Source organism: Choristoneura fumiferana, chromosome 7 (genome assembly GCF_025370935.1).
Source record: "Choristoneura fumiferana chromosome 7, NRCan_CFum_1, whole genome shotgun sequence".
Classification (NCBI taxonomy): Eukaryota; Metazoa; Arthropoda; class Insecta; order Lepidoptera; family Tortricidae; genus Choristoneura; species Choristoneura fumiferana.
In genome coordinates, this window is record NC_133478.1 from 573,454 (window position 1) to 585,034 (window position 11,581).

General features: G+C 33.0%; 2 protein-coding genes across 2 annotated transcripts in view; both read right to left on the reverse strand.

Moving 5' to 3' along the window:
• Positions 1-3,197: 3,197 nt before the first annotated feature.
• LOC141429462 (uncharacterized) lies at positions 3,198-10,427 on the reverse strand. The gene is made up of 5 exons (XM_074089769.1): positions 9,891-10,427; positions 8,996-9,174; positions 7,968-8,127; positions 6,549-6,670; positions 3,198-6,103 (listed from the first exon to the last, which is right to left on the reverse strand). Exons 1-5 carry the CDS (start codon positions 10,072-10,074, stop codon positions 5,777-5,779), a joined length of 972 nt encoding a protein of 323 aa, XP_073945870.1. The 5' UTR covers positions 10,075-10,427; the 3' UTR covers positions 3,198-5,776.
• A 603-nt stretch (positions 10,428-11,030) lies between these two features.
• Positions 11,031-11,581, reverse strand: part of LOC141429870 (uncharacterized) — a 9,118-nt gene continuing 8,567 nt past the window's right edge. The window contains exon 7 of the mRNA XM_074090430.1: positions 11,031-11,071. Coding sequence (XP_073946531.1) covers positions 11,031-11,071 — 41 coding nt within the window. The remainder of the gene's footprint in view (positions 11,072-11,581) is intronic.

Sequence of the window (11,581 nt, forward strand, 5' to 3'; positions counted from 1 at the left end):
ACTTTAACTTGTACCAAGTAACTTTAATTCTTGGTTTGATATTCACCCAATGACTTTAAAGATGATAATTTCTTAATGTGAGAAGTAAAATTTCTTGAACCAAAACAATTATCTTTTAAATTTATAAATATTCAATCTCTAATCAAAACATCTTTCTTATTAAACCAAGAAAGAATATTACTTGAAATAAATAGTTTAAACTTTTTATTGAAGTCAGTAAATGTTTTGGTTTAATACTTGAATCTTTATCCAAGTAATGGAATCTTTTGGTTTGATTTCATTGTTATCTTGAGTAGAGAGTATTGTATTTTGAATATATTTTTATTTCTCTTGCTTCAAGTCCATTGTTTATTGTAGTAAGATATATCTATGTCTTGCTTCAAGTCCATTGTTTTTTGAAGTAAGATATATTTATGTCTTGCTTCAAGTCCATTAATTTTTGAAGTAAGATATATTTATATCTTGCTTCAAGTCCATTGTTTTTTGAAGTAAGATATATTTATGTCTTGCTTCAAGTCCATTCATTTTTGAAGTAAGATATATTTATATCTTGCTTCAAGTCCATTGTTTTTTGAAGTAAGATATATTTATGTCTTGCTTCAAGTCCATTGTTACTTGTTGGGAGAGGTTCGATTTTTTCCTGTAATTCTGGAAATATTTGAATCGAGAAACAGTAAGTCAATACAGACTGCCTTTACACCTGTAAGTTTTAGTAACGTAAGCAGCATCCGTAATGAACTTATGACAAATTTAATTTACTAAAGTAAATGCCTTTGTAAGTAGCTTACCGTAAACTTTCACTACTCACGTAAGTTGAAAAATTACGGTAAGCTACTTACAAAGGCGTTAACACTAGTAAATTTGTCGTAATTTCGTTACGGAAGCTGCTTACTTTACTAAAACTTACAGGTGTATGTGGCCTAACTGCAAAATTAAATGAGGTTGTTGCAATTATTAGTATTACTGATCTTCCACACCAGCAATATTAATAATAGCGCAACTAAACTTTTTATTAATTATATTCTCATTGGCAATAAGCGAAATCTGGATAAGCCTTTCATATAAACATAATTGTACCGAATAAATTCCTGCCTTTGCCTACATATTGTTTAATTAGCTAAATACACGTTTAGTTTTTAGAAAACTATCCAGAATTACACAAAAAAACTGTGACGTTGGACACTGACAAAAATAAACGAAATACGTAATAGAGAAAGTAATAGATGTATTTATTATACGAAAAACAATCACTAACCTATGATCACTAATTAATGATTATGAAAATGACAAAAATTATACATAAATTTTCCTTCCATGTACTTATCATCACTGGTGTCCCCTTGTTTTATATACAGACAGATTTTTCACATAATTTAATTTTATAGAAATTAATTCCCATATTCTCATTTCATAGAATGATCAATTCACATACCATCTTGAATCATATACAAACGTTTCATAGATGTTTCATTTCATAGAAAGCTATTTTCACATTTCAGGATAAATTTATTGATAGTTAAATAGGTTAGGTTAGATTTATATTTCAATCAAAAAGTTAAGAAAATAACCCAGAAAATAGCTTTCTATGAAATGAAACATCTATGAAACGTTTGCATACGATTCAAGATAGTATTTGAATTGATCATTCTATGAAATGAGAATATGGGAATTAATTTCTATAAAATGAAATTATGTGAAAAATCTGTCTACAAAACAACGTGCAACCATCATCACTAGGTACATTCAGTAGCAGAAGTGAATAAAAGTATGTGGAGCTCAAAATAATCCTCACGCTCTCTTTTCCTTGGCAGTATATAATAGTCGTGTGTAGATAGACCATTTTGAGCTCCACAACGGCTCATCGACTTCTATTACTGACTTGACAAAAAATATTTCTTTAGTGGTTTAATTTACATCAACATGATTATGATTTACTTAAGTATTAATAATTATTAATAAGTCACTGGTGATTAAGAATTAAAATACAAACTAACTTTAGCCTCGGACCAAAAAAAGAAAATGAGGAGTCTTGTAATTGCAAGTAACTTAAATAACTCCCTCTAGGGATCACTATTTTGAACAATAACAGGTGCGATATTACTCTATGAAGAACAGTATCACGCCTGTCTTTGTTCAGAACAGTGACCCTAGAAGGAGTTATATAGGTTGGTTGTAAATAACCAGATAGTTCTAATCACAAGACTCACCTTATAGACATACTAGGTAATTCTGCGAACAATAAAATGTAAATGTAGTAGTGATCGCCCCTTTAGTTTTATACAACATTACACCCTATACCCTACACAATAGATTTGCGGTGACACAACAGGCAATTCTTTACAGCATTGTGAATGCCATCGTTGAAATAAAATTTTATTTGTAAAAAAAATGAATTTTTAATTTTTTATTCACTATTGATAAAGTAATAGATGTATTTATTATAGTCGTATACTACTCAAAAGAAAATAAGAGCCACCAGTAATTTGGTCGTTACGTGAAATTTATATTAAACAGTAATAAACTTATTTAAAAATAAATTGTGTAGTTAATTAAGCTAGCAAACATTTAATTAATTTGTCAATTGTTTCACTTATTTGGATTAATATGAAATCAGTCATACAATAAACCAGAAATATGCAGGTGGCTTATATTATTTTGAGCAGTATACGAAAAACAATCATATACATTAAAATTACATATTATCACAACCTCGAAAAATTAAAATTCCGAATGATTAAAATTCAAAACCTCATTTGTCCGAATGCATTTTTTTTCTGAAACTGTAAATATTTCAGGATTTATTTCAGGACCATCGTGTAGAACCCTTTAGGTTAGGTTAGGGTTGTTATATAAAAATCCTGAAATATTTACAGTTCCAGAATAAAATGCATCCGGAAAAATACAATTTTGGATTTTAATCATTCGGAATTAAATTTTTTCGAGGTTGTGATAGGTAACCATATTATAGCCTACGCAATAGATTTGTGATGACACAACAGGCAATTCTTATACACTATGGTGTGTCACCGTTTAAATAAAATGTTACTTCTTGAAATATACAAAATTGCATTTTTCATTTATTGTTCACTATTCTTCCTTTATTTATTTGAATTATATTTAATTTTATAACTAATAAAAAATAATCATCTACATTAGAAGCAGTCAGGAAAAGATTATTTATAAAATGAAATATAACAACGTTCCACTAGCTGAACGAAGCTGCATAGGCAGCTGGTCGCAAAAAGCTGTGAGGGGTATCAAGTCACAATTAGAATCTGCACTATTTTCGACAAGATATGCTTTAAAATGTTCACCATACCCACAAATTCGTAACCTATTGCATGACAACGACATCGACTTGAAATCAGTGTTACTTACTAATATATTGCGTATAATTCTAAAATCTGGTTCATCATTCACACATTCATAAAGCAGAACACTTCTAGTGTCGTAGATTATGCCGTTAATTTCATATGTTGAAACTGAAAAATAATCATTTTCCAACCCCATGGGAATGTTTAGGTGACTTTGTTTACTGAACTTAATATTGTCTTCAAAACCTTTATTAGATAGATATCTCGAACAATTTTTCAGTTCACAACGTAATCCAATAGAATAACATAAATTTTTGCGACTTGTTATTGACTGTGACACACGTTTTAGATCTTTATGTTTTGCTTCAAATTTAAATGCCGAGTAAAATATAGGTGGACCACATTTTTTGATTATGGACGGATAGTGCAACAAGAAGTGATATTTTGGCTTCAAGTGAGTCTGAAATAATTCCATATACATTTCATGGTGTTCTTTGATAAGTTCTTCTAAGTTTTCTATATGTTGAGTGGGAATTATTTGACTTGTTAATGTTTCAGTTAACTCTAGTAAAATTAAATAATAATCCCATATTTCATCGTTTTCAAGGACTAAGTCACCAATTATGTAACGAAAATTTCTCACCAAGCATAACATTTCGGAAGCGGAAATAATAATTGAACCGTTATTTAAATGTTGTTTAGTGATTGCTGGGGGATGATTATTTTCCATTTTGCTGTAGTTAAAATATCGAATTCTGGCGTTTAGTTGTTCTAGAGTAAAATATTTTTTCCTTATTAATGATTGAATTATACATGCCATGCTGTATCTGTGAACTCCCTCGCAAAGGTCATGCATTACATCGACACTAGTGTTGTCACATATGTGAAAACGTCGTAAAGTATGCCATATACAGTTTTCTTTCAGACCGACATTGTTTTCTAAATAATAATTGTAATTCTGTTGTTTACGCATTTTTTCTTGTTTTTCAATAACTGCAGTTTGACATTCCCTTTTTTCCATTGTACAAACTCTGCAATACACATTTGCCGAGAAACTTTCTACGCAGCCCAAAATTGAATTAAGTCCCAGATTGTCACCACATAAAACGATCAACGTAAATTTAATATTTAGTTCTCTGTTATCATGACTAATATTGAGGCCAGTTGTTTCAAGAAACTTAAGCTCAGAGAGTAATGGTGTAAAAACTTTTTGATTGCCAAACTTGGATCGTTGATTTGAGTAGAAAAGTAATGTCAAGAATACATTTTCCAGCCTACTTGCATATTGTGGAGGAACAGTTCCTATACATGAATATACTGCACCAATTTTATGTTTACCCGCGTGACTACCTAAAGGGTTACCGCTTTCAAAATCGTCGTAGAACACATACAGAGGAATTACTATACCAGTAACATTTTCGGTTTGCGTTTTCCATAGGGTTCCATTTACTACATTACGTAATACTCCGTCGTCAATATTAATGTTTCTTTGATACTCTAATATGGTATTTAAAACGTTAGGCAGTTCCAAAAACAATTTCAACGTTTTCTTTAAAGGCATGAGATACACAAATTCGTCTTTTAGTTGCATTAAGATAGTACATTTCCTTTTAGGTGCTTTAGACTCACCAATTTTAGTTTTTTCGGGTGGCACAAATTTTTCAACCGCAGTAAAGTAATTTAAGATTTTATGTTCTGTGTCGAATGGGTCAAAACAGTTCTCAATCATATCAAAAACACGATTCATAGTTTTAAAACCGATTTTATCAAATTTATCTTTGCTTTCCAAGACTTTAGTTATTTCCTTAACTGGAAACATAATATTTGCAAGCAATGATTTAACGCTTTCTAGTAACTTTTTTACTTTACTCCGAGGAAAATTAAGCGTACTGTAGAGCTTTATTATAAAATCAATAACATTGGAGTTAAGACCCCTCTGAAATTGATTTAACTCGTCTTCTAAATTATAATCACAATCATCAATTGGCTTTGTATTTGTGGATAAAACCGTATCGTCTGTATTAGGTTCACAATATGCTTGCTCCGTCATATTCAAACTATGAGATTCTATGGATCCACATGCATCTATTTCATTACTATCGAGTTTTCGTTCCGTAAATAATTTGTGAAAAACAGTCATATGATCTTTTAGGGAATACTTTGTGTCGTAAGTTCGGGTGCAATTAGCGACAGGGCATAAAAAATAGTCGGTTATTTTATGCGATATGTCTAAATGTAATATATACTTTTTAAAATTTATAAAACTTTTCTGACACTCAGGACACAACATATTGATAAATAATAAGGTACGATAATAAATTATAAGCAACGTAGGTTCCTGCTTTAATTTTGTTTATTTCAAGAAGTTAGATTTCACGTTAAGGGCATATGTTATTTATGAATGTTTGTACCGCAATATTGCACTAAAAAAAGGTTTTTGGTTACATGTATAAAGTTTTGACTTAGCTCAGGTTTAAAATTTCTATTATGTGTGGCGGAACTGTGTCATATTGAGTATTAATGTCATATACCTTTTTTTGTATTACGAGATATAAGTAATTCGCAGCATCTGGGTATTTCGCATGTAGCACGTGGTAAATTTTAAACAGTACGTCGAAAGCCTTAGCTGCAGACTCAAAGGAGTATTTTACATCGTCAATGACAATGTAAAGTGCCGAAAAGTCGTGCAACTTTCCGAGCACAAGGATATAGGGCTGGACGGACTGTAATACTCGCGATGCAGATTTTTCTTTTTTTTTTTTGATAATTGTGTCGATGTTTCCGGCGTCCTAAAACAAAATAAGCTGATTAGTCACATGCACAAATTTATTAAGTAAATTTAGTAAGTATTTATTCAATGGTTGTCAAAAATTGGGTTGGGTTCAGAAACGTACTACCTTAGGGTTTAAGCTCCATACGCACAGATAGCGGTAGCAGGGCGGCACGTGGCGGTTTCGGTGTTAATATTCGAACTTGTATGAAAGAGGCAATCGAATATTGTAACCAATACCGCCACCGCGCCGCGCCACCCCGCTACCGCTCTCTGTGCGTGTGGAGCCATATCGATTTTTAAGAAAATATAAATGTCCGCCATCTTGGTGTTGAAATTAGATGTAATTTTTATAATTTTCAGTTTCAGTTTTCACTAATAAAAAATTTTTTTAACTGGCTAATGCCAGTAAGGTTAGGTAGTTTCAGGTTTAACTGGGACAAACAACGAGAACCAAAACTTACGTCTGTGCGAACAATCAGGCTTTCTATCACCTCCGTTGACGAAAACTTTATCTTTCGAGATATCCTCCCCTTAGGCGGAATAAGGTATCCCAGTAATGTAATTTGTACTGGAATTTTTTTATCTAAAACCAAAACGAAAAAAAGTTTATTTTTAAACTCTTGCATGAGTTTCTATATTGGCAAATTGAGAGGAAGCACAAAATGTATATAATATACTATTGATGACTGGCAATTGGGTAACTTAAGTTTTCTGGAGTGTGAGCAGTCTGAGTGGAGTGTGAGTTGTCAAATGCCGCTGTTATACCTTAACACACACACACACTTGTTTGTTTGTTGTTGTTGGGTAACGGCGGCATTTGACAACTGTCAGCTGTCAACTCGACGTTTTTTAGTTTTTTTACAGAAGACAAAGGCGCAAACTCTATTCATCCGATCAAACGTGTGGTATGTCAAAACAGTCATTCAAAAAAATATTTCTAAAAAACGGCAAGTAATAAAAAAAACTAGCTACAGTTTTGAACTCCATTGTGTGTCTGCTAACAATAAAATATATAATAATGAGCACTCCAGAAAACTTAAGTTACCCAATAGTATCGATATTAAGTATCAAATCTTAATGAACAATACGCTATTGATATTATCGATACTATTGCAAGTCGTCAATAGTATTACACAATTTGTGCTATCAATGCTATATATTTATAGTCCTATCGATATTCGTAACATTGCCGGGCCACCAGCATCTGTAATGGTGCACATATGGACGGACAGACAAGTGAAAAAGCGCGTGTTTCTAACAACAACAACTAAGTGCAAACAACACCATTCTCTGACAACACAATAATCTTGTAGTGAATTTCTGGTGGACTCTTCAACGGTGAATTGCATAGACTTGAAATTTGGTACTTGTGTAGAGTTCCGTTGACAATGCAAGTACAGTCAACAAAAATTATACAAGCTTTTGTTCAGTTGACTGCTCAAGAACCTCAGGCTTTATAGTCAGGTTCTCTAACCACTAGGTTATTCGGTAATCAAACTTGCATTGTCAACGGAGCTCTATATAGGTACCAAACTGCAAGTTGATGCCATTCACCATTGAAGAGGTATCCTGCAGAGACAATCCTGGCCAGACCAAAAATAATTCACTACCAGATTATTGTGTTTATTACATAAGTAAACAAACAAACAAACTTTTATTATATGGGGTAAAGCTAATAAAAAGCTTGTAAAAAGACATAGACTACCTTTTATCCCGGTTCCCGACTGTTAAACAACATCATCATTAATTGCTTGCTTGCACGCATGCAGGTTTGCTTGCTTTCTGGCTTGATTGATTGCTTCTTTGGAATGCTTATGGTACACGTAAGCGAAGCCGTGGATAAAAGCTAGTGCATATATAAAATAAACTTAAATACTTACCATCGTCTTTTAAAGCAAACAATGTCTCCAATAATGAAAGCCCAGTCTCATTTTTAATTTGGTCTTGTTTCAACTTCAGGAGCTTTTCAAAGAAAAAGTGCCAATTTTTAAAGAAATTTAATGATTGTTCTTCATACATTTCCTCAAAATCCAAATTAATCTGAAAAACAATACTCATTTGAATAAATAGTTCATAAACCAAAAATGGTACTCCTAATAATATTAGGACATTTTTTATCCCGGAAAATTGCATAGTTTTATCAGGATATTAGTGATATTAAATTGTGTGCAGATGAAGTCACGGACAGCAACTAGACTTGCTTGCCTGCAGGCACGCTTGCAGGTTCACTTGCTTCTTTGAAATGCTTATGGTTCACGAAAGTAAAAGCTATAGTACTTAACCCTTTCAACGCCAATGAATGACTGATATATCCGCACCACTGATTCAACGACAGGGACCGATAAAATAGATCTACAAAGTCTAACATATTTAAGGTTGACATTCTCGTTACTTCTTAGAGATGCCTGGCGTGTCACTGTCAGTGGCAACTTTTGTAGTTGACGTGGCGTTGCAAAGGTTAATAACTTATCTATTTACTAGTCATCTATATGGTTAGCAGTTAGTATTATGTGCATGACAGGTTGCGCACTTAATCTCAATAAAATTAAATAAGTCCGGCGTGAATAAAAACAAAGTACTCTGTGGCTCTATTATTGACCAAATAACAAGTTTTAATTAAAACCGGACTATCTCCTCATGCGTGTCATGTCTCTACATCGACATTGGCAAAATACTCCTTGCCAAAACAGCAAGGGTGAAAGCCATTAAAAAAAAGCCTACTGATTTATCATACAAATAGTACTGCTACTTCGTCGGAGAAATATTACTCAGATTCGGATAGGAACATTGCAGACTATTATTATTACAGAGTATTACGGCTCTCACACATAGTATACATTTACTGTAAAAATAATGTAAACAATTTCAATGATTTGTATAGTGCATAGCAAAAGAAATATTTAATTACCAGCACATGTCCTTTGGCATCTTTTAATATTGGCCAATTTTCCAAAAAATCGTGTATTGTTGGAAAAATGTGTTCCTGTCCTATCCTGTATTTTCTAGTTTTTTTCCATCTCAAGACGACCTCATCCCATGGCTCATTGTTATTTTTCAACCACAAACAGTCGTCATCGTGAGCAGCATCTGAATAAAAAACGAATTAAAGTCACAATATTAATAAAAAAAAAAAATTATAGGCACAAGAGGCATTTCACCTTAGCAGTCTAGATTGGCAACACATCTGCAATCCCTTTGGGGTTGCGGATGTCTATGGGCAGCGGTGATCAGTGATCACTTAGCATCAGGTGATTCACTTAATTGTTTGCTTTCCTTATTGTATAAAAAAAAGTTAATTATATATATCTTATAGTCAAGGACACCAATATGTATATATACCACAGACTGAAACAAAAATAGGTATGTACAGTCAGGGATTTTAATTATTAGGCCACTTTAGGAATTTTAATTTAGTTGTTTGCTATACTATTGAGCTGGCTAAAATGTAAATGCTTGTGAATGCCATAATACTGCAAATTTAAAAAACTTCACAGTGGCCTAACAATTAAAATCCGTGACTGTACACAGATATTATTGTACAATAAAGTGATATACATACAAATATCAGTGACACAGGACATGTAACAAACACTCGGGATAAAATTAACTATGACACAAAAAAAAAAAAAAACGAAAATCGGTTCATCCGTTTGGGAGATAGATACCACAGACAGATACACAGAGACACGTTAAACTTATAACACCCCTCTTTTTTGCGCCGGGAGTTAAAAATAGTGCAAAATTTCAACGAAATTGGTCCAATGAATTAGCCGTGGAAACATAAATACAGTATAATTACAAACCTATCATCAAGGAAAGATTTTTCGGCTCATTCTCCAGCTCATTTTCTGGTATTCTCTGTGTTGATTTTGGCCTCCGGTGTTTCTCTCCAGATATATACAGCAGGTTCCGAACTTTATCAACTAATTTGCCTTTAGCCGGAATATATTTTCCACTGATAGACTTTGCAGTTGGAACCGCTCTCATGAAATAAGTCCCAATGTTTTCGCTTGGAAAGAGAGATACAATCCTTGCTGCAATCAAGTTGTAATCCTCTGCTCTTAGTTTACTGAAAATGAAAGTAATATTTTAATTACTTTGTATTTCGAAAACAAAGTTATGTACTAACATGCAACTACAATCTAAATACAACTACTATACAAACATTGTACAAAACTACTATAATTAAGGACTTGAGCCTGGGTCTGATAAGAAAAACCGGTCAAGTGCGAGTCGGACTCGCGCATCAAGGGTTCCGAAGAAATTTGTCTTGTCTGTCTGTCCGTCTGCCACAGCCAATTTCAATACGAACAATCAAACAAACAATCACTCAAACAAATCTTTCCTCTTTTATTTTTAGTATGAAAAACTTATGAGCCTATGACATTTCAACATATTTCTTTAAGTCTGTTTTTACCAAAAATTGGCAAAAAACAGACGTTAAACGCTAATTTACCTCCCAAAACGGCCTCTCATGTTTAAAACTCATTAATTTATGTTACAAGTTTTGTCTTTGGGTCCCCGACTTACATATGTGTACCAATTTTCAACTTGATTGGTTTATTCGTTTCGGAGAAAATTGGCTGTGACAGACGGACAGACAGACAAGACAAATTTGTTCGGAACCCTTGATGCGCGAGTGATGTGAAGTGATCCTTTAAGGGTTCCGTTTTTCCTTTTGAGGTACGGAACCCTAAAAACAAATGTTGTCAAGTATTGCAATAGCAGTCTGTTGTCAAAACTGTATCATTATGAATGACTGAAACCTGAACTAAACTTTACTTAGGTATACAAAGATCTAAATTCTAACTAGGAGGATACCTCAAGGCAAGCATAATATGAATAATAAGAATATGGGCTGGTCATATCTAGGATAACAGTGGAAAGATAAGAGTCATAGGACACTGAGTGCAGACAGTGCGGACTTACAGAGGCAAGCAGGTTTACTGGATAAAGGTGGCATGAGACAGGAACACGGTAGGAACTGGAGAAGGATATTTTGTAGGATTCAGCATAAAACTTCGCTAATATAATAAAAGTGAAGTTTTTTTTGTTCTACAATATCTACTACTTTATAACTGAATTTGTTATTACTTGTTCACTATATATGTATATATATGTTTTATAATAATGTCTACAAGTATATTGCGTTTCTTAGCATTGAGACATTGATATCTTTTATAATAATTAAAGAATGCTGCTTCCATGGGCAGATGTTTGCAACAGTGTGTTGATGTCAAAATCCGGAAGAGGGGGTCTATTTATGTCCTCTAAAATATTTGTGATGTCATCCAGAATTGGAAGACTTGAGAAACTGTCTCTGAGACTTCTTTGTTAGTTCTAGCAGACGAATGTGCATGATTGGTGTAACTGTGTTTCAGATAATGCTTCAGTAGTAGCAACGGACTCCAACAAATCTGAATATTGTTTTCTTAATATATTCCTTGTCCTATGTGAGGACATAGTTCCTTAGATTAGTATCTGTCAAATCTTT

Coding starts and splice junctions, on each gene's coding strand:
- LOC141429462 (XM_074089769.1), bottom strand. CDS start 10,074: ATGAGAGCGGTTCCAACTGCAAAGTCTATCAGTGGAAAATATATTCCG. Junction 8,128..8,995: donor ATGCCAAAGGACATGTGCTG/GTAATTAAATAT, acceptor ATTGTTTTTCAG/ATTAATTTGGATTTTGAGGA. Junction 6,671..7,967: donor GTTTGCTTTAAAAGACGATG/GTAAGTATTTAA, acceptor TTTTGGTTTTAG/ATAAAAAAATTCCAGTACAA.